Below are 23422 nucleotides of genomic sequence, written 5' to 3'. Positions count from 1 at the left end.
TCATAAATCTTGTCACCACTTGACATGCTTTGCGCACATGCCCAATAGGTTGCACCAAAAGAGCAGCGCACCAATCCTTGGTGTCCAACCGTGCCACCAAATTAGGGGGCTAACACACGCCCACTGTGCACCATTTGCGCTTCCCCACGAACTCGCACTCTATCAAAAACCCTAACCTTTTCCTCTCTGCAACTCCTTGGCCAGCTTGATCGTCGTCGTCCTCTCAACAACTATCTCCCTTTCACTCCCCGTAAGTATATATTCTCCCTCCATTCGAGCTTCTTGCTCTCCTCACATGGCATCCGCAAGAATACCCTCTTCTTGCCCCCACGGGCGGGCGCAGCTGGTCAGGGCATGGGTGCTTGCAGCATGAGGTGGGCGGTTCGAGGGCTCATGGTTGCATTTGCGATAACATCAATCTGTGCCATGTTTCCAAATCCCTCGGCCACCATGCCCTGGTCAGTCCCGCATTCACCGTGATTTACCTCTCCACAGATGGTCGGGGGGCCGATCGTATGGGGCCGCTAGGTTGGCGGATTCCAACCTTTTGCAGCAAGAATACCCTCTTCTTCCCACACTGCCTCGAAGAGCTAAATCTCCTCCGCAACCCCTCGTTTTGAAATCATCCAATCTCATTTGACTCTATCACACTCTTTCGTTGCGCACAGCCATTAATACATCACCAAGGAGACAAAACTGATCCTCCCTAAGCCCACTGATACTCCTCATCGGCCTTCTCCCAACATTGTGTCCTTCCTTGTCGATCTTACAAGTGCTACTTCTACAATTGGAAATTTGAGTATTCAGTAGCTTCAAATACTTACTCTTCAGTTAAAATATATATGATCTATAATGAATAAAGAACACAAACAATTTAATCTAATGTTATATTATTCATAGCTAGGTAAAAGATTAAATTGATAAGTCTACAATCCTCACTACTTTTTATCTTTTTCATAAGATTTTGTTTTCTCCCTCGAAATCTCATCCATTCTTAATTATTCAATGACAAAAGGCTTATATATATGAAGGTGACGTATGGCAAATAATTCCTTTAATTTTCCTAGTTAGTTATTTTGGCGCCTTGTTTTTCTTCCTCTAAAAAACTTCCCCTCGGTGTAAATATACAGAATGATCACGCTCATCCCGCCCATCACCTCCAATGGTATCAGCGAGATCATGAGCTCCGCGTCGGTGACCGCTCCGGTGGTGTACGCCGCCAGGATGATCACCAGATTGACGTACATGATGAGCACCGGCCAGCGAGGGTGCCTCACCTTCCGGCTCCGGAACAGCGGCTGCGCCAGCAGGAACAGAATCAGCACCGAGGAACACGTCAGGGACAGCGCGTTCAGCCACGCGAATCCGAGGTAGCAGTTCCGGTACTTGGACCGCAGGATGGGATCCCCTGCCTGGTGCGGCACCACGTCGTCGCCGCCGTTTTCTCCTCCGAGAGGAGCCGGCGCGAACGACGAGGCGGTCATGGTTCTGCGCCGGGCGGCGGCGGCGGCGGCGGCAGCGGGCGGCGCCGACAAGTCGTCCTGCCAGAAACCACCGGGAGGGTTTAGGCCGGCTTGGTACGCCATTTGCAGGAAGAGAGTGGCGAGGACCATGAGCAGGCCGCGCATCTCCCTGCTGTACTGCTCGGTGATGAAGCCAGACGAGTGGGTGCTGCCCTGTTCGTGCTCCTGATGCTTGATCTCTTCATCTTCCACTACGATCTCAATTCTGTTCTCTTCTTCTGATGCTACCGGTGGCGGTGGCGGTGGCGGTGGCGGTGGCGGCGGCGGCGGCGGCGGCGGCGGCGGCGGCGGCGGCGGCGGCGGCGGCGGTTGATCTAGTTGATGAACGACGACTTCCACTGCCGACGGCGACGTCTTGCTCAGGACGACCGACGTCCATCCCAACAGGAACGTCATGCTCTGCAATAACCCGCAAATTAACTACTGTTCAACACACGATGAACCAAAAGAGAAAAGTATAAATGAAGCACCTGAATCTGCTCATCACGATCGAAGAACGGAATGGGCTCCGTCGCCGTCTGTCCATCATGGAGGACAAGTTTCACAGAGTTTGTCGTCGACATGCAATATTCTAAACCTAAAACTCCCCTTGTTTTGCTGATTCAGGTTAAAAGTTAACCCTAATAATTCATCCAAGTTCTAAAGAATTACTACAAATGACTCTATATATAGAATTTGAAAGCTCAACTACGCCTGGTTTAATTTATTTTTGCATTTGCCGTGGCATCTCAGGCAGCGACAGCACTCCTCTAGTCTTCAGTCATCCAAATATATTAATCAGAAGCTTTTAGATTTTTATTGTTGCATTTGATGTTTTTGTTTCCCTTCATGCAATTCATCTAATCTTTGTCCACTTCACTCCAATTGGTTCGTCCAGTTTATCACTCATCTTATTTGGTTTGCTTGTCTTACCTTTTCAATTGACTTGATATATCTTGTCGATTCAAAATATGTACTTTGACAATTCAATAGGTGCTAACTGAAAAAGAAAATATATAGGAACATATATATCTCTTGATTTATAAATTTTTATTTTTTGAATTTAGCATTTTTAAAAGACTACCTAGCGCTACTGGTTTCAGTTTGTCTTCTTTTTTGTTTGTTCTTTTTGGTTGAATGCTGTCAGCCAAATTTGTGACAAACATTGGCAACTTTGCCAATTCATCAGTCTTTGCCGAGTGAAGCGTAGCTCATGGGGCACGTTATCTGCTGTCTAAAAAGTCGTGGATGATTCTACAGTGAGAAGGTGCACAGTAATTATTGTTGATGACTTGAAAGGCAACTGATGACATTGAACGAAGGACGAGAGCAAACTAGATCACCACGATGATAGTTGGTTGACTCTTCCAGAAAGATGATTGGTTATCTGTTGGTGCAGTTAGTTGGTTGACCATTGATGTTGTTAATGGTTTGAAAGATAAATGCTTATATGTTGGAAGAAGGACTAGAGCAAACTAGACCAACACAACACGGTTGTTGGAATTCTTTATGTTGCGACAACTTACATAGATTGAGCTAACCTCTTTTATATTCTTGATGTTCTCCTTTAGTTGTTGGGATATTCCTTTGAGTGATAAACTTATCTTTTTCATATTGTTGTCACCGATTTGATATTGTCCATCAATTATCCATATGGGTACTAACGATCAAACTCAGGTTTTGATGTATGACAAAGTGGTTAAAGTTAGGTTGTTGTTTTTAATCTCTTTACTAAGTGTGCAGGGTCGAAAGACTTAGAACCAGACACCAGGCTGAAGTCCAGGGTGGTTGAGCCCTGGCAGGAAGTCCAGTTGGGTCCGCGGAGCCTGACAACTGGCCGAAGACCAAGTTGGTTGAGACTTGGCAGAAAGACCAGGGTGGTTGAGCCTTGGCAGGAAGTCCTGGTGGGTTAAGAAGTTAAGTAGAGCTGCATGAGGTAAGTGAGGTAAGTCACTGGAGGAGCGAACCAGTGAGGACGAGTCCAATTTTGGACTTTAGGCGCGGTCCAACTTAGACCCACTTTGGTGATCTAAGTTGAGTCCTGGTTAGATCCTGGTCTGGAGTGACAGGATCTAATTAATTCTAAATATTCTATATTTTAATATATTTTATCATTATACTAACTCTATTTTATATGGTTTATTTATGGATAAAATTAATTTTGCATGTAAAACAAAATTAATCTTTATTATTATTTATTTTGTTAATATGAAATTTTATTATTTCTATCTATAATAAATATTTAAAGAGAATAAAATAAATATTATTTAAATTATCTTTTAAATCTAGATAAGATAAACTGCAATGCGTGGATCAAGTTTTGCGTTTTTTTAAACATTTGCAGATCTGGATAAGTTCAACAGTTTCTATATAAAGCCTTGTTCAGTGCATGAATCCTACAACTTCGACCAACGTCATTCTTCTGCAGCAGCCCGAGCTTTGACACGACTACGTCGAACTTCTGCCGGAAGATCACCCCCAACATCCAAGCTCATCGAGAATCTTCTATTGTTGGGTAACGAAAAAGTTGTTTTTAATAGTTATTGTTTTCACTCATTTAAAAGTTAAAAGTGTGGGATTGTCACACTTTTTCTTATTGTATTCGCCTACTCTACCAGAGTTGTTTTCTGGTAGAGAGATTTAGTGGATTGCCCACAGGAAAGGTCCAAGGGACCTGGGCCTTCGAGTAGGAGTCGTTGACGGCTCCGAACGAAGTAAAAAATACTTGTGTATTTCGTACGCTTCGTATTTATTTTTCGCTGCACGCTTTTCAAAGCATAAAGTCTCTTACTCTGATTTTTAAACGAACGAATTTTTAAAAAGCACGTGATTCACCCCCCCTCTCACGTGCACTCGATCCTACAAGTGGTATCAGAGCCAGGTTTGCTCTGAATCGGTGCAACCACCGTAAGAGCCGGGGGAGATCCATATTCTTTTTCGTGTTTCGTATTTTTTTTCAATCTAAATTAGGCATTGTTGCCTGAGTTTAGATTCTTTTTTCTTCGTTCGTTCGTTGATTTTACTCGAATCTGGTGCAACACCATTCGAGTCGTGCCTAAGTTTAAATTATTTTTTTCGTTCGTTGGTTTTACTCGAATCTGGTGCAACACCGTTCGAGTCATTTTTTTTTCTCTATTATACCTCTTCCCGCACTGCTAATCCAAGACCCAGTCTTGGAATTTTTGTCAATTTTTTGTGTGAAGGATCTAAATGGCCCAAGGCGAAGGCTATAGCACCGCTCGCCCTCCTCTTTTCAATGGGGAAGACTTTCCCTATTGGAAGAGAAGGATGGAGGTCTATCTGAAGACCGACATGGATCAGTGGTTCGCAATCCAGATTGGATATGAACCACCCATGGACGAAGGTGTAAATGCCCCCTTGAAACCAGAAAGATGGAATGCAGAAATGAAGAAGAAAGCACAAATTGAATTCAAGGCCCAGAATACACTGCAGTGCGGCTTAACAAAAGAGGAGTTGAACCGAATCGGCCCTACCGACTCTGCTAAAGAACTATGGGACAAATTGATAGAGTTGCATGAGGGCACAAACGACGCTAAGGTAACTAAGCGTGATTTGTTATTAAATAAACTCTTCAATATTAAGATGCAGGAAGGCGAGTCGGCAAGTCAACTCCACGCTCGGATCAAGGAGATCCTAAATGGACTCCACCTAATTGGGCACAAACAAGAAAACAGAGACATTATTGGTTGCAGGGTGTTGGACCTAGCATAGCAATAAGCTTTTCAGTTTATGAAACTTTGAGATCCCACTGGCAAGTTGAAAGGTAAGCCTTTTGCTTGTGGTTTCTTTCTACTTAGAATATGATTTTTTTATTATATTTTTCTTTTGTTCTGTGAAATCAGGCCATGTGATTCCCCTGTCTTGGTTAGCTTAGCTTGTGGAAGTCTTTCTGGTATAGCATCATCAACAGGTATGTTACTGACAAGCATATTAAGTTGCTACACAAATAGAGGTTAGTCTGTTTGACATGAGGTAGTTATCGTGGAAAACACAATTAATCTTATCAATCTGTCGATTATAATGGAAGATTACTCTGAACTGAATGAGTTGCTAGTTCCTAAAAGTGTCATACATATAGAACTATTAGTTTCAAGGAAGTCACAGAAAAAAATCTGCAAAATGTGTATACACTTTACAATTGCAGCTTGGTTGTTGATATATCCTGTTGTTAAGGAAGTTTGTCATTTTTTCACTTATCTTAGAGCAACCATGTATACCTTGTTTTGATCCTTATAATTAGAAAGATTTCTGACTTCAAGTTGGTGCCACATTGGTAGACAATGTGGAAGTGGGTGACGAAGTTAAATGACACAATATCATCCACATTCCTTATACAATAATCTAACAGAAGCTCACTTTGATACCTCTTGATGCAGTACAATTGCAAGCCCCAATTGGCAATTTTTCAGTGCAATATGAGGAGTGGAAGATGAGGAAAGAATGAGAGAATTCTATTTAATTCAACACTTATATTGAACAATAGTTTCAAACCTCTTATAGATAGTCTTTATGACCTAGACAATACACCTGTTCTAAATGAAAAGTAAACTAAAGAAAATAGCATTAGATCAAACCATAAAAGGTCCACACTTTGAAATAAGCATTATTTTGGGAAAACAGCCATTGTAATCATTCTTGAGGGAGCTATAAGATTGCCAATTTAAGAGGTTGTTGGTATGTGAGCATTTTAATAGAGAAAATTGACATGGCAACAAGAAAGAGAGTAGGTGCATAAGTGACACCAGCTGATTGTCACTAATATTTGCTAAAGTTTAGAGCAGAATGTTCAAAATTTGATGCTTATGTTGACAGTTTCCCATCTCAATCATTCTTTTTGTTCTGAAATTGGAAAAGATATGTTTTTCCTATAGTTATGGGACTGCCAAGACTTGCATAGGTAAGATGTTATGTTTCCCTAACATTTGGAATTGGTTGTAAGTGATGTAATTAAAGAATTTATTATTAAAATTTTACTTCTTTAAACTGTTATGAAGATTCTTTTTTTTTTCATATTTGCCAATTCTAGCAAAACTAGTAAATATTGTGAAATTCACGTGCGAAGGGACAAGCAAAAGGCTTCCTAGTAAGCTACTCCCCAGACCAAGCTGACTCTCATAAGAAGGTTCAATTTCATCTGAGCTAGCATTTTCCACCCCGGCGTCTTCATTCTTTTGGATGGCCTCGCTTTTAGAGGGATACCATTGACTGTCTAGAACTGATACGATAGGAATTTCAGTCCCAACTCTACATGCTGCACAACTTCTACCTTTCTTGAGCCCACTTTTTCGTCATCAGCAATGATAGTGCATTTATAAAGAAGACTCTATATCATTGTTTAAGTTTTGCAATGAATAATGTACTCAATGACACTACAACTTTAGAGTTTCTTTCTTCTTCCTCACGATATTTGCTGATCAAGGCATGTTACTGCAAGATTGCTGGGATTGGCACTCTCTGCTTGTCTTGCGTAAGTAATGTCAATGCTTCATTGACACAAAATCAGCAATTTAATCTGGTAATTATCTCTTGCACCCTTGCTAGTAATATGCATAATTTGACCAGTTGAATATACCTCTGTAGAATTGTGTGCAAGTTCCTGTGTCTCCCACGCTGGTTCAGTGTGATGCATGTGAACACTGAGCTGTTTCAACTGCATGGTGCAACTTGTCTCGAAATATGGGCTAATTTCATGATTGTTTTGGCTGATGATTCTTTGCATTCTAAATTATTATTTACGTATTACACTTAGTACACTATTTTGGATGGGAACCTCATGTGATTGTAATCTTTTGTGACTTTGTTCCTTTGTGTTCCTCTGCAGCGACATTCCCGCTGGATCTTGTTAGACGGAGAATGCAGTTGGAAGGGGCAGCTGGAAGGGCACGAGTTTATAGTTCTGGCCTCATTGGCACATTTGGGCATGTATTTCGGACTGAAGGATTTCAAGGTTTATATCGAGGTATCTTGCCCGAGTACTTCAAAGTTGTACCCAGTGTGGGCATTGTTTTCATGACTTACGAGGCACTAAAAGTGATCATGGCAAGCAGATCAGCTGACGAATAGTGCTCCGAGCCTTGTCATATACTTGTAGCACCATTGCTACTGACTCATCTTTTTTAGTTCCATAGATACAAGGCAAAACAGTTTTCATCACAAAGGCATCACATGGCGGTGAGTTTTGCTGTTGCCGCCATGAAGGTTTTTGTTGTATAGATATTGTTGTTGTCGAAGTGCAAGTACAAGCCATGCTACTGGTTACAGTTTCAGCGTTTTCATGAGCCATAATCTTCTATACGGCCCAGAATGTCTTACGAAGAAGCTAGAGACGGAATTCACCCTCCCATATACTTGCTGGTACGTACAATTATGATTCATCGATTATACGAGCAATGAGGTAATGTTAAATCTGAGTGAGATGTTCATAACAGTTCTTGTTTTGCCAATGACGATATTCTGGCAGTGCAAGGCAAGGCTGGGGAAGAGGTGAAGGGATACCTTATAATAAGATAATCATGTATAGGTCTTAGTGTATCTTCATCACTGAAGGAGGTTAAGGGAATCAGTTTTTGTCACGATCGTGGTTTGTTGATTGTGGTCTTAGCTCAGCCAAAATTTTACTTGCGATATAGTTTAAGTGTATTTTGGTTGAGCCCAGTGCAACTAGTGGCATTTTGAAACTTGAAAGAGTCATCCAAATCTAATGCACGATTGCAAACTGAAGTGAATTCTGTTGGAATGAGCTTGCATTTTGGGTCTTTTACCCTACTAGTTCTACCTTGAGGCAGAGACCAATAGCGACTGGATTCCATTCGTGTCTCCTTTTGCAATTGGTTGGTGCCACGGTGTTCTTCACATTTGGATTCATTTTGCTCACTTATGAATCTAAATAGCAAATAATTATAGCCATGTCATTTGCATTTTCATTTTCTGTGTCATGGCCTAGCACCTTGATCGCCCAATGACAACAAGATCAGTTTGATTGGGACTAATGTTCCCAATGATAGCAAGGATTGAATGGGTATTTGTATCTAAAATGTTATGGTTAACTTTTATGATTTGATTAATTTTGAAAGTAATCAATTCGAAAGTTTTAAGTTTTTCGAACTTTAAATGTAATGTGTTTTGAGAGAGATTTGAATTTTTGTTATTTAGAGAATCCGTTTCATTGTTTCATTTCTTATCATCGTACCATTGGAAATGCTATGTGTCCATGGGGGCTTTAATCTAAGATTTAATGATCCCAAATGAGATGAATCATAAACCAAATTGTATCATTATTATCGACTGTCTCAACCTTATACAATCATATCACCAGCTTACACGAAAAAGATGTAGAAACTTGGAGAGATTTTGATTCTATTTAAAATGGCAATTGCACTCGTGTTTAAATCCTCTTCTTAATTTGAAACTTGAGGAGCTCCTTTACAACAAACATTCAACCATCAAATAAAATTTCTTGGGACGATGGCTTATGAAATCCTGAATGCTTCTTCAGACATGTAAAAGTGTAAAGACTTGGATAATCCAAACTGGCTCAGCTTATTGACTAATGCAATAGAGTAGAGTCACTTCTTGATTAATCTCAGCACATCACCCACAAGGTGCAGCGAACCTGTTACCAGAACCTGAAATGAATGGGCAAGAAGATGAGAAATACTTTCAAATACAGCATCCAATCAGTCTTTCAAGATACATGGTGCTTATTCGACATCCTCTAATTTACATATAATACTCGTGTGCCATTTTTCAACATCTGCAACTTTTTATGTGTGTTGAATTGGCTTACGTAAAATCACCAAATTCTTGAAACAAATATATTCATATTCTGAAAAACAAAGATGTCTAGCCCTATACAAGCAGGCACTTCTATGCACGGTGTATAATCTTCATGTAGCTTCAAGTATTTCTGAAGGTAGAACTGAGATTAACTGAATGGACTTGTGGTTTGCGGATTTTAGACACTACAAGGACAATTATGAAAGGCTAGCTTTTGCCTAGAGCAGTGTTAACACCATACCTCAAATTGGATTGATATGCTTGGTTGAGGACTTTCCCTGAGCCACTTGATAGCAAGTGGGAGAGAAGGAAATACTAGGCTGCTAGAACCTGCACATTTCAATTAGATATGAATCTATATGGATATCTGGTTATATATCAAAAGAATGAAATTTAATGGTGCCAAATCACTAGGAAGGAGTTCTCAACTCTATCAAGTATTTAGAAATCTTTCAGTAAATAATTTTTGTTAAGTTAGAAAACTTCTGTACCTTCTGCATGACACAGATTGTCCCACACTCTCTGTAGTGTTAGCTGCCATGACAAGTCAACCTGCTCAGAATCAGTTGGTGGTGAAGCATAAGAACTAACCTTGTTAAACACCGATTGGTTTGGTACAAAAATGGCCTTGTGGAACTTGACACCTGAAAGGTATGATTTATCTATATTTACAGTTCATGATTAAATGAAAAGTCAATTAGTATCTGGATGCATAGCTCATTAAATAGTCATTTCATTGCATGTGTAGCCCAAGTGTCTCCAAACATTTGAATTGAGGAAACAAATATTTAGTCCATGGCATGTCCACTGGGATTTCTTCTGAGAGGTCTCAAGAAGCAGATATCATAATAATTTTCAAGTATAATGTTAAGATTTTTCTACAAATAAAACCAATGATTCTATAATTTGTATAGAAAAGCCTTTAAGATGAAAGCTACCGCTTCTAAGGAAACAAGTTGATTAACTATTCAAGAAGGTGGACATTCAAACTGACCTACCGGAAGCCTGTTTGACTTCTACATCGATTATAAAAGATATCCTCCATCACAAAGCAAGAAAACTTATTGGGGGGTTGGGGAGTCAATATGAAAAAGAAGATTGACTTACCGTTCTTGAGACAAGTATTTAATAGACGTGGAAGCAGAACTTGAGGATCTCTAACTGACATGCAATTGAACAATAGTATCTGTAGGCTCTCTACCTTACCAGAATCAGGATAACCTCCCTGTGGAAGAAAGTCTTAATTGTATGGATGGATTCATCTACGTTTGTGGTCAATGAATGTCAAAAGTCAATCAGAACTTACCTGTCCATCAGGGTTTTTCCTATGACGATGTTCCTCAATATGGCGACTATCCTCCCCTAAAGCAGTGGAAAACCATTTTGCACACACCTCTAGGCTTTCTGGGCTATGGGCTCCATCAAGGTAGAAAGTGAGGCATCTATTGTTGGAGTTCTGCTGTTGCATAACTCGATCAGGAATTATCTGTGCTCTTCCCTCCAAATTAGCACTCGATAAGCCTCTGATAAATTGCTCAGGTAGAGTCTGATCCGCAAGGCAAACCATAGATGATACATTTCTTTGAAATGACAGAAAAGAATATGGAAAAATAGTACTCACATTTTCATTTATATGAATGTTTGTCAAGTTTCCAGTTTTTGTAAGCCAAAAGGTGGACAAGGCTACAGCAAGACCAGCATTTATGAATTGGTGTTCACCAGCAAGCCCAAGATGTTGACCTTTCAGTAATCCAGGATCTAATGGAGAAACTACATGAAGAGGAATCTGCAATGGAATAAATAAATTGCCAGTTATTTGCCCCAATTAATATAAATTGACATTCAGATTATTGTAACCATATTTTCCTATAAGAAGGTTGCTTACACCTAATTGAGAAGCCTTATCTTCTAGTGTAAGCAATGCTGCTTCAGGCTGGGGTGCGACGTATGCAGGTACATTTTTCTGTGCCAAGATAAATTTACAGTGTAAAAAAAAATTGATATTATTTTCATGACATATTTCTATATACAAATGTCAAAGACAATAAAAACTAAAACCTTGAAAATTCCAGCTTTCTCTCCAGCAATTTCTTCTAGTGTATACCCTGAATCATGGCACAATATAGAATAAGCAGCATGTGGAGTCAATTATATGATTGCTGAAGTTACTTTAGATTGTATTTATTCACCCACCTATCTAGTGCCTTCACTCACTCCTCTCTTCAAGTTAAAAAAGACTAATCAAAGAATCATAATTCACATCAAGCATTTAGTGAGAATATAAGAATATTATGCATCACATTTTTTTTTCAATGCAAAATAAGAGGGTTTGCAGCACCTTCTGTCATTGTTCCAAGTTCTGCTGACAGTCATAATCCTATGGTCCTAGTAATGGGCAATTGATTACATTGATTGCCCTATGTAGTCCTCTCCAGCTATGTAGATTATTCATCAATGTAAAACATTACAAGTCCCTAGTATTTACGTGATTCTTACATTTACATCCCTAGGTCCATAACAATCTTGAAGCTTGATTCTTCAAAGCGAGCATGTTCTCTTAGTGTGTGCAGGGCCTGAGGTACTCTGGGCTGATCCATTGACCTTTGAGGCTATCATGTAAAGTCTTGAGGCTTACACCTTCTAATCCTTGCTTCAATTGTTTTCATGGATGTATTTCCCTTACCAATATCATTCTGTCATAATTTTCTTTCCTAGAATATACGTGGTGTGAACAAGCTCCCAAAGCATCAGATGGTAATGGATTTGATCAGAAATACAAACCATCTCATTCTTCTCCAAGGAACAAAACTACTGAGGTTTTCTCTAGAAGATAATTCACAAGGCTGGTACCTTTTGATCTGACTACCAGTTAATTTTTCAAGAGGTGGGATTTGCTTGATGTAAGGAGTGTTTTTCTGTAAAAGTACTGTTACATAATGTGTGGTCATCCTCTGAATTATTCTTCACACTAGTCTATGATACAAAGATGCTGATTGGAAGTATTTCTTTCAAGAATTGCATTATGTAGGCGATCTAGTAGATGTCTCTTGGTTCACAGTGGGAGACTTTTACAGTCCTCTTGAGGAGGAAGAGAGGCAGAATTGATTGGGATGCTGACTTGCACTTCCCTCTTGCATGCTTAGCTTTCAAATTAGGAATCAGTTGACTGTGGTTGTTAGGGAGAAGATTCTAAATATATCGGATGAGCTTCTTTGTTCTGTCAGCATAATTATTGCCCAGCCTGTGAAATTGTTGGATTACACACCTCTACTCTTTGTTAATAAACATGGTCTTTCCCTCCAGTCTAGAGTGTTTTGCTTCAAAAACAACTAGAGTTTTTGTTCAGAGTTTTTGGATGTAGTGCGAACAAGCTGGATTAATCAGCTTCTAAGCTGCTCTGTCATTTCTGCTTGGAGTAGAAGGCTGATGAGATGGTCAGTTTTAAGAGGCCTTCTTACATAATAAACTAAAAAATTTGAGAGTTTTTTGCAACCTGCTGATGGACTCCTTCTATGGTTTCTGCCTGTCAATCTTTTCTGAAACTTGATGAATTGAATTTGGGTAAGGCAAGATATAGGCAATAGCAAGCTTTGGTCAGATGGGCTGAGAAAGAAGACATGAACACAAACTATTTCCAATGGGAGAATACTGCAGAAGAGAAGAAGTAAATGAATAAAAATGGCATCTTTCAAGCCTTCACACAGCAAGACTGTACGGAGGCACCACATTTCCAATGTATTTAGCTCGATGACTCTCTCTTACCTTCTAGCAGTGACTCTGCTGATGGGTTGATACTTTATTTCTCAGTAGTGGAAATCCACTCTGCTATTTCAGGATTGGGTAAATTAAAATGTCCAAGTTGCTTCTATGAATTCCTTCTCTCTTCTTTTGAGATTGTTAAATAAAACCTAATGAAGATATTTCCTGACTTCTTTAATGGGACAACATCTTCAATGTTGCAAATCTTTATCCATATCCTTAATCCCTAAGATTGAAGATGCTAGAACAGTTACACATCTTCTTTCTTGAACATTAGCTTGTCAAGGTAATCTCCATAGTGTTGACTCTGTGTTTGCAGAAGGCGATCTCCACTTTAGTTGATGTACATTAGTTTGTGTTCATTAAGGATTGGAGTACAGAAGATTGCAATAACATAGAGTCTAGAAGGAAATCATCATAATGTTTTACAAACTGACCATTTGTAGGGAATGTTGCTACAACATTAGAAGGATGTACTGCAGTTTTCATTAGGGCTGAAGCCAAATGACAATTGCTAAAGTTGATTGGCTAACCACTTATCTTAGAATCCTGAGCTATTATATAAGGAACCACTTTATATATTTATCTTCTTAATACCCCCCTTTCATGGATGAGTAGGTATACTTCACTTGATTGGTCCAACTAAACACATGAATTAAACTTAACACATGAAGCGATGAGATATTTTTTGATACAGATATGAACCTTGGATTGCCTGCTCTAATAACATGTTAAAGTTGATAGACTAACCATTCATTCCAAAAGCTAAAGTTGTTAGAAAAGGGACCATAATGATTTATAAAATGATCAATGTAGCTATAATTACACTCCAGTTTTCATTGAGGGCTAAAGCCAAATGACCATAATACTCCAAGATTTAAACTTATCTTTTGCTTGTAATTGAACATTAATCTGTGTGCTGCTAGTCTGTAGATCGTGAATGCACAAATGCTTCCATGTCTAGGTTGAAAATTGGAGCCTTTTTATTTTGTTACCTTACGAACCTTTTCTACATTTTCTGTACTACTAAAAGACCTTACACTCCATTTCTCATTCGGGCAGGAAGCTTGTATCTGGGTTGTTAATTCAATTATTATATTATCAAGTGAACTATACTTAACATTTTCAGAAACAAAGGGAAAAAAGATGCATGGCGAGAATTGATCTCAATCATGCATATCAATAGCCAATGCCTTCTCCAGCTAAGTTAATTAGCACCTTACTTTGTTAGCATTCAACTAAACTGATTCTTATATGCATCATAAAGTTGGTTTAAAAACACATTTGTACAACCAATTACTGGTATTTTTAGTGTTTACTAGTCTATGATATAGTCACAATAAACCAGCACCAATAAAAACCTTAAGTAATCTGACACTTGTTTATTGTTGAAGAGGAAGATAGCAAGTGCTTGCTAAATTAAGATAAGTATATTTGAAAATTAACAGACTATGTTCATATAATTCCAAATATTTGCATTATAATTCTTGGATGGGTAGAGACTAACCAAGAATTTCCATATGGTCATAACCCAATGATGATATTCCACAAACAATTGGCTCCTGCACCTGAAAATAATGGCGACTTTTGAGAATTACCATGTAGTATGGATTGATATGAAGGCTAAAAAGTTTCAGGAAAACAAGAACAGACCTAGAAACTCGGTACTCACTACTTACCACATTGGTTGCATCAAACTTTCCTCCTAAACCAACTTCCATAATTGCAGCATCCACCTGCTTCATGCAGAAACAAATGTAAGAATGCAGAATGCAATGGAGCAACAAATGTTGTGCAATCACATTTAGATCTGTCTCATAGTTTGCAAGAATGGATGGTACTGGCTTTTCAGTAGCAAAGAGAGCACTGAAAACAAAAGCAGTAATTGTACGTTTTACATATGTCCATCAAACAATAGATTATATTTGCTAACGAGGTCAACATTTGCGCTCATTGCTGGGTCCATGTGAGAGTTTTCTTGCCTAACAAGGAAGAAAATGTCATCATAACATGGAAATAGGAGACTAGTCCTTCCTAACCATCTTTCGCCATCCTTAATATCTTGAGAAGCTTGTTTTTCTTGGAACTTGGCTTCTAGGTGAGCTATCTCTTATCAATTTAATACCTGTTCTAATTTCTGATGTTAACTACTTAATTCAATCCATGTCTAGTAGCTTAATAATCTGTAGTATAACTAAAATAGACATTTGTTTTTCCTAGATTTATGGCTTGAAACATAGCTAAGTAAAGGATTATAGTAAGTTGTTGCCTAGATCTGCCTGAGCTTGAGGGAACAAGAATGATTTGTAGGGTAGAACAAAGCAGCAACAATCAGCAAATATCTGCAAAACTAGACAGAACAATTCTATACAACGAAGTATAAAATGCAGTAGCATATTTTAACAAATTATTGTGTTTGTTAAACATATGGAATAACACAACTTAAAACTCTCTTCTTATATGTCAAATTTCTGTATAAGAAGCTGATGGCTGATGCATTAAATTTGTAGAGCATTTCCAGCTATAGGTCAGTTCACTTAAGGCTATTAACTGCCTAATTTCTTGTTGAAGCAAAAAGGCAACAAGAAATAAACCCAACGAGCATAGACAATGGAGTTGAAATGACATCTATAAAAAAATAAGAAAATATTAGAAAGAAATGTGAACTTAACTCGCTCTGCGGAGAACATCCTGAATGCAAGGAGGGCAAGGAATCTGAAATAGTTTGGCATTGGTAAATCATCACCAGTTTTATCCTGCAATGCAAAGAAGCAGAGTTGTTGTTTGAAAATAAAATATCATATACCATAAAATGACAAGGCGAAGTGTGAAAAAGGGATCAAGAAATTGCAGGTTTTTATCTGGGTTAAACAAAGGTAGGCATTCACACTTATAACCAATAAATGAAAAGGAACAGCTTAGGAATGCGTCCAAAATGAAAATCCATTAAGCAATATAAGTGCCCAATATTCAAATGGCAGGTTCCTGTAGAAACAGGCATAGTTTAATGCCCCAGAATTAATTGGATATACCTGCAATCTGTTCCAACACCACCAGAAGTGCTCCAAGAACATCTTTTCAGAAACTTCTACCCTAGAATTCTCACATTGGAAATAAGAAAAAATCGATATAAATGCCTTTCACATAATATCCACATTTGTCAATAAAAATAGGAACTCAATAGGACTGTAAAACTCTTGCAAGTGCAGATTGCTCCGTAAGAGTCACTTGCGATTACTAAAGAATGTACAATCAATTTTTCAATAGGATTGTACGGGACAAGGAAGGAGATAAATAAATTCATGAACCATCCTATCGATCGGAGACGACAGTCTTACCCATCAAGACGGAACCGCTCCCGGACATCGATCAGGTGAGGAGATGTGAAGAGACCAGTTCGGAATCCACAAGAGCGGATAATAGATTCCGTGAACGTGCAGGTTGAGCCCTGCATCGCCATTCGGAACATCAAGGACGATAAAAATTTCATTTGGAAAGCAGAACGCACAAGTGCAAAACAATAGTTGACCAAAGTTACCACCTTTCCTTTAGTACCAGCAACATGAATGACGTTGAGAGGAGAAATTGCAGCTTCCAGATCCAAAATCTAGACAAATCCAAATCCATGTCTGATATCTCACGAAAGGCAAACTAAATACAGAGAGCGAGAGAGAGGAGGCGGCGGCGGCGGAGGAACCTTGAGGTATTCGAACATCAGATCGAAGCTGTCGCCCTTATTGGACCCATCGGCTCGGGTGCGGCGTGCGATGAGGGAAGACAAGCAAATCAACGCCTCCTCGTAATCTGCAGTGCGAATCATGGAATCAAGAGCATGAAGCACGTCGTAGTATCGCGTAGGAGTCGAGAGATACCTGCGGCCATTTTTTGTTTCGATGTGATGAGAGCGAGATGGTTTCTTGAGGGAGGAAGGCCGGCGACGCTGGAGGTAGGTCTTGCGACGACGCCGGGAAAGCAGTAAAATTTTAAGGTCTCCGCCGCCGCCACCGAACGCAGCCACATTGAAAATGATCACAACTAAATCATTGTTAATAAATAATAATAATTTACCAATTAATTTAAACAAGTATGTTTTAAACCACGCACATATACATTACACTTATATTTTTTTTAAGTGTTATTTTATAAAAAGAATTTTTTTTATTATGTAATTCAATATTAGAGGTATTTTACATATCTAAAAAATATTAAATTCACAAGCATTTTACCATTGATCAAAATATTAATTAAAATTAAGGAGTCGCTCTTTTTTAATAAAAAATAAAAATTATTAATAGTGGAGAGATATAAAATATAATGTATCTATATAATATAAAATATAAATAAAAACTAAGACACATAAAATAATTAAAAAGATGAATAAAATTTTTTTACTGTTAAAATTATAATTAAAATTTTACATTACAAATAAATTAAAAAATCATGAATTTTATAAGATAAAAAATATATGAATTTTAGATAGAATTCAAAAATAAAATCATAAATCCAAAATAGACCATATTATTTCATTATAAAAATATATAAATTCTATTTCTCAATTTATTTTGAGATCGATCACTATCAAAATTACTAAGTATAAAATATAAGACAAATAAAAAATTCCAAGAATTCACATAAATTACTAAGTATTATTTAGTTTTTTTCAAACAATATCCACATTGCACATACAATTTAGGAACAGTGGTTAAACACTTCAAAAAATACTGAAAATCATGCAACTGCAAATGCTCGTACATGTCCATTGTTTCCACTCTTAGATCTTTTGCTCTACTCATGGCATTAAGTTTGGCTAAGTACTCCGAATCGTGCATAATTCACAGAGCAAAACATGAAAGGCAGAAACTATATTCTAACTGAATTTAAGTCATTTTGATAGGTCAGTATCAGGAGCAGCAGAATTAACGTCTGTCGAACAGCTTGTGTTCGAAAGGCAAACCAAGCTCCTCACATTGTTGTTCATCAGGTTGTAGGGTGTTAGGAATCGCACCGAAGGCATAGCGTGCAGCCTCAATTCCAGATATTGCATTGTGCAGGAATGCAGATGCTTCTTCAACACTCTTCTTCCAGTCATCGGAAGACATTGCCATGAAAGTCTTCGGCGAGGAGAGTGTTTTCTCCTGTATGATCTCCTTTAGCTCAGCAGCCTCTATAAATCTTTCTGTGGCTGCCTCCCAGGATAGCTCGTGTAGAAGACTGTCTGTGATCGGCGCAGGTTCTTTGGCAAGAGCTTTTAGTGTTAATTTCACAAACTCCTTGCCACTATTGTATGTGTAGCAATTTGGAAACCGCTTAAAGAATTCATTTGAAGGGTGGTTGGCACAAATAACAATCTTCCCCATTGCAAGAGCCTCTGCTGTTGTTGTACAAACTACATCTGTAGTGCTCGGGTTAATGAACACCTTGTAGCTGAAAAGGGAAAGAAGAATATTTTGAAATATCAACAATTACGAGAATGAGGAAGATGTGATGCAGAGGCAAATCAGTTATTGACTTACTCATGAAATATAGAATCGACATGATCACGACCAGGATAAATTCTCATATCCAGGGTCAATTTACTGAAGGATTCTTGAATTTCATTGAAGTCTTCTCCATTCCCATACAAGTCTATCTGTGAATCAGAAAGTTTATCTTGGAATTTCGAGAGTAGCTGGAGAAGTTCTGTATAGCCTTTACTCCAAACCATCTTTCCGATGAAGTATGCACCTTTGGGAAATGCTATCTGACCTCTCTGTTTTAGCTCATGCTTTGTTTTCCCTACCTCGAGGAATTTGGGGTTTACACCATGGACATTACAGATGATCGACCTTGGGAGATCTTGGGTGGCACCTGATAATCTCACAATCTGCAGCAGCAAACAAGGTGGGTGATATATAAGCACATTTTGCAAGTGGATAACCTTGAGTTTTTGTTTGAAACTATAACAGTACGCCAACTTATTGAAGTAGGGGTTTTAATGGGTGGAATGAAAACTTTTGTCTGCGCCAACCAGCATGGAATGATATTTTAAACTCTAAGAAAAATGCAATGGATATCATATGTAAGCTTTATCCAAGAATACCATTTGCTAGTGATAGGACTCATTTCTTTCAGCTGGTCAGAAGAAAATTTTAATAATAAACCAACAACATAATTAAAAAAGAAAATGCTTAAAATTTGCAACATACTGAATCTGTTTTGGTGAAAGAATAAACTTCAACGGAGACTCAAGACACTACTAACCTTGTGGCAGTAGATTTGAGTAACCCAACTGTTGACATATTTCAAAAGAAATGCTTGTATCTGCCCATTTTTTTCTCTCCTAACATATTCCAAATAATTAGTATGAATGACACCTATCACACTTCGGAATTTAGTTTTCCATTGCCGACCATGATGGTACCATGTAAGATGTTCTGGTTCCTCAAGTATAGCAATCTCTGCCAACTCATCAGGAATAGTCTCAGTGATGTCCCCAACAGGAAGAATGCTCCTTTTCTCTTTGGAGAACTGCAATTTATGTGAAATTAACGAAGTCCATCAAAACAACTAAAAGGGAGTCAAGAAGTTATATCTGTAAGTGGAGTCTGAAGCCTAGTTCAAGTAAGTCTTATCAACATTTAGAACAAGATCAAATAACAATAACAAATCTTTTACTTTTTATGTCAACCTCGAGTAAATTACACATGATGACAAAGATGCAAATTTAAAAGGAGTATATTTAAAGAAGGTAGAACCATGATTAGCTTACAGTATGTCACCTTTCCAGGATAGAAAATAATATTAAATTCTGAGACAACTTCAGCCTTCTCCTTGAGCCACGAACGAACATAAGCTTCATGCTCCACAGGTGATTTAAAGATAATTTTATTTGGATATACTAAAACCTGTTCTTTCAATGATAACCAAGGAATTACAAGGGTAACCTCCCAATTGCAATCCTTGGCCAGGTAAGCAGCACGAAACAAAGGGTTGACGGCAGTTCCTGTCATCCATGGTAGACTTGCTGTTGTGAAAATTGCAATACGTTGCTTCTGCTCCATCAAAACATATATATATACATATCATTTGCAGTTTGCCATGTCAGTAACTTTTATCTTGTGATGATGCAACCAAGACAAGAAGAGTAGCACTCTGCCAATTAAAAGCCCAATGCTTACTGCAGTTAGACAAGAGAAATGAACAATTATACAGATGTAGAAGTTTTGCACAGAAAGAAAATTGTTTTAAAAGGTTTGTTGATGGGAAAGGAAAATGTTACACCCATCTCATTGATGTACCAAAACACACACTAATTGAAGATTGGCAAAATCTACACGAGCAAGAATGAACAATGAGAAGAAGATTTTAGATATTGCAGAATGTTGCAACCATTTAAAGATTCATAATATAATGCAGGAAAGCTTTCAAGATTAGAAAATCAGCCATTCTAGGCATGTTCTCAAGCAGAATTTTACATTGCTTCTAATCTAACCAAAACCTGTTAACCTTCCATGTTCACCTTGACTTGTAAAATTGTCTATAGATAGTTGCATAGAATTACAGGTTACATTAGCAACATTTATCCACACAACTTTATGACAGACACCAACTTTGACAACTAGGATGAAAATATCATCAGTTTGAGGTCTGTCATAATGAAACAACCACCACAAAATCTTATCTTTTAGGCTTATCCTCAGCTTATTTATTCAATCCAGAACTCACCTCGCCTTCCGTTTATGGTGTTCTAAGAGAGAAATCCAATAAAAAGGAGTGAATTGTACCTCCACGTAATTGCATCACTGGAGTTGTTCAGTTCAAATCCAAAATGTTTTTCTAATTCTGAATGCTGGAACATTCTAGATACTATACAGACTAAAGAATAAATCTGGAATCTAGTTGCCTTGGGCATTGGAATACGCTATTGCAATATCTAGAATGCATTCAGCTCAGTTTCGAGAGAATTGGTATAAGCAGAGAATAATCTAAGTTTTGAAAGAATTGGTATAAGCAGAGAATAATCTTGGCTAGCTGAATCAGTGAGCCCTGCGGTCTAAGTTTTGAATTCTGATCTTTTCATATCATAGATGATTGACAACAGTCTGTGATTTAAAGTAAAATCTAGAGGTCAAGTCCAGGTATCACCTCATCAGTAAAGTTAATTTTGCAGATCTAAATCCAGTTAGAAAGACATTGTGTGAGGCCTTAGCTATGAAATATTTTTTTAAATGTAAAATGTTTATTTAATGCAGAGGCTATGAAGTTTATGTGCTAACTGAAAATCTGTCACACACCGAGTAGGTTCCCACAGCCACATAGTATGGCACCCATGATGGTCGCACAACAATTTATCCCAATACCCTACTTAGTAAAGCAACCACTTCAAAATAGAATCTCATATACGGGTTTTCAATATATTATTTTTAAAATCTTTCACATTAAGAATTCACAAGGAAGACCCCAACTTGTATATTTAGCCAAACTACTTACATTACTTAGGACATATGTACTAATGACGAACAATTAAATAAAAGTTCTTACTGTACTAGCAAGAATAATGTACTAACAAATAAAAGTGACACAAAGAACTGACATAATAAGGAAAGAACTGCAGCTACAAAAGGTAAGAAATAAATCATGATGGTAAAATGTAAGTCTTAAAATTCACGAAGTATGTTGTGAAGCATCCTTTGAGTTTCCACGTAGGAATGGTCAAAATTTAACCCACCCAACCTTAAAATAGCATCCATTTGTGGTCTTCAAACAGAGAAACCGATTAGTAAAATGGTGATGATAATAAGATAAACATGTATCATGCAATGAGCAACAAAATTAAACAACCACTAACTACAAAAAAGAAAAGTAGAGCAGCAGAACTGCAAACCCACACATAATGCAAACTAGTTATCAATCAAGGAGCATGTTTAGACACATTCAATGGGTGTGAACCCATGCACTCTCCCATTTTGCGATGGAGAGTGATGCTCGCATAAGCTCCAACATGTGCACGACTAGCATATATAGCTTGAGCATGCTGCGTCGAGTGCATCACTCTCATCGGCTGGCCAAGCATGGTCGTGGTGAAGTTAACTTATATAAAATGCTATACGGTCTATCCTCCTAATGGGTTAAATGCCTCATTTATAATATAACATCCGTTATATAATCCACATCCACAAGAAATATAATTCAACTATCAAGTTCTAGACTAGATTTACATGTCAACGCCAAGTTACAATAGCTAATCAATACATAAACAACATAATACAAGTGTAGTATTAAAAATAGCATTTTATCGACATTTAAAGAACCATGCAAGCACACAAACAACTTATAAGCTTAATTAACATGATGCACATGTTCAACAGGAATGAACATAGTTCAAAAGGCATTTTTCGAACAATAATACATAGGTGAATAGATAAGTCATCATCAGAACTCCTTGTAAGTTTAGGTATACCTAAGCACGATAACCGTTGCTTATAAGTCCTCCCAATTCAACAAGAGAACCTTCTTTGTTATTGTTCCAGTGCATTGAGGTTTTCAATTTATAGCAGTTTAGTTCATAGACATGGTAGTTTTTTGTTGTTGTCTTTCACAGGAAAGAGATCAAATTATGCCTGTAACTTCACGTCTATATAATGCCTATCTTGAGTGAGCACTTGTTCACTCATATCGTTTTCCAAAAAGAAAAAAAAATCACGTGGACACTAATGAGGCCCCCGTGACCTCGTTTTGATATCTTTCTATCTATTACCTTCCTTTACAATCGACTTGTAAGTTGTAAGAAATCTATTACCTACTACCCTCTCCATTCACTATGTTTTTCTTTTCGATCTGTATATCTTTCCATCTCGGAATATATTGGGACTTCTCACAAAAATATCCCAAACACATTTTTACATACCCAAATTCACACAAATTCTTGTTTTTCTCTACTTGCCCATGAGCAAAAAAAAAAAAAAAAGAAGAAAGTCTGACATCTCCAGAACCCAATAACTGTTCCTAAACCTTCCCTCGTTTGCTTCCGGAATGCGGGGCGCCCCCAAATAGCCGGTACATTTCCGCAAAAATCAGCATCAAGAAGCAAAGTTACAAAATTTATCTACCCAAACATAGATTAAGCACGTAAAATGGTTAGGATCTTCCAATCGCAAAGCTATTAAGCAAATTGGGGATTCAAAAGACAAATACATTCTCTTTCAGATTCGACCTTGAAAGCACACGGAGGAACTAGGAAAAGTTGAGAAAATGGCGCAGACTGAAAAAAATTTACCTCCCGCCTGATCCGATGCCGCCCCGAAGATGGAAAGGGTGAGACCGCGAACAAGGCGCAGAACGAAGGGACGCCAACAAGCTGCCAGAAGGGAAGAGGAACGAACAGC

General features: G+C 38.0%; 3 protein-coding genes and 1 long non-coding RNA gene across 5 annotated transcripts; 1 reads left to right on the top strand and 3 right to left on the bottom strand.

Moving 5' to 3' along the window:
- Window positions 1-1067: 1067 nt before the first annotated feature.
- Window positions 1068-2086, bottom strand: LOC141823735 (uncharacterized). The gene is made up of 2 exons (XM_074710987.1): window positions 1994-2086; window positions 1068-1922 (listed from the first exon to the last, which is right to left on the bottom strand). The coding sequence occupies exons 1-2, from the start codon at window positions 2084-2086 to the stop codon at window positions 1068-1070; spliced, it is 948 nt and encodes a 315-aa protein (XP_074567088.1).
- Window positions 2087-5214: 3128 nt separating this feature from the next.
- On the top strand, window positions 5215-8474 carry LOC141825195 (uncharacterized). Its single transcript, XR_012601486.1, has 3 exons — window positions 5215-5286; window positions 5366-5433; window positions 7345-8474. It is a non-coding gene; the product is annotated as an uncharacterized LOC141825195 (long non-coding RNA).
- Window positions 8475-8853: 379 nt separating this feature from the next.
- LOC141823412 (folylpolyglutamate synthase-like) lies at window positions 8854-17078 on the bottom strand. The gene is made up of 16 exons (XM_074710691.1): window positions 16931-17078; window positions 16756-16862; window positions 16600-16665; window positions 16397-16506; window positions 16091-16151; window positions 15731-15814; window positions 14738-14794; window positions 14566-14626; window positions 11358-11404; window positions 11185-11262; window positions 10921-11085; window positions 10606-10845; window positions 10407-10524; window positions 9791-9943; window positions 9541-9629; window positions 8854-9148 (listed from the first exon to the last, which is right to left on the bottom strand). The coding sequence occupies exons 1-16, from the start codon at window positions 17076-17078 to the stop codon at window positions 9089-9091; spliced, it is 1644 nt and encodes a 547-aa protein (XP_074566792.1). The 3' UTR covers window positions 8854-9088.
- A 656-nt stretch (window positions 17079-17734) lies between these two features.
- On the bottom strand, window positions 17735-23406 carry LOC141824110 (digalactosyldiacylglycerol synthase 2, chloroplastic-like). 2 transcript variants are annotated; one of them, XM_074711343.1, is made up of 5 exons: window positions 23314-23406; window positions 19817-20214; window positions 19299-19565; window positions 18572-18921; window positions 17735-18482 (listed from the first exon to the last, which is right to left on the bottom strand). In XM_074711343.1, exons 2-5 carry the CDS (start codon window positions 20096-20098, stop codon window positions 17975-17977), a joined length of 1407 nt encoding a protein of 468 aa, XP_074567444.1. In that variant the 5' UTR covers window positions 20099-20214; window positions 23314-23406; the 3' UTR covers window positions 17735-17974. The 2 variants fall into 2 exon arrangements, with proteins under 2 accessions (XP_074567444.1, XP_074567445.1); XM_074711344.1 differs by having other exon boundaries at window positions 19817-20189.
- Window positions 23407-23422: the final 16 nt, after the last annotated feature.

This window comes from Curcuma longa, chromosome 3 (genome assembly GCF_044706935.1).
Source record: "Curcuma longa cultivar G26 ecotype Majalengka, Jawa Barat chromosome 3, ITB_CL_G26_1.1, whole genome shotgun sequence".
NCBI classification, from domain to species: Eukaryota; Viridiplantae; Streptophyta; class Magnoliopsida; order Zingiberales; family Zingiberaceae; genus Curcuma; species Curcuma longa.
This window is presented reverse-complemented; position numbering and strand designations above follow the sequence as displayed.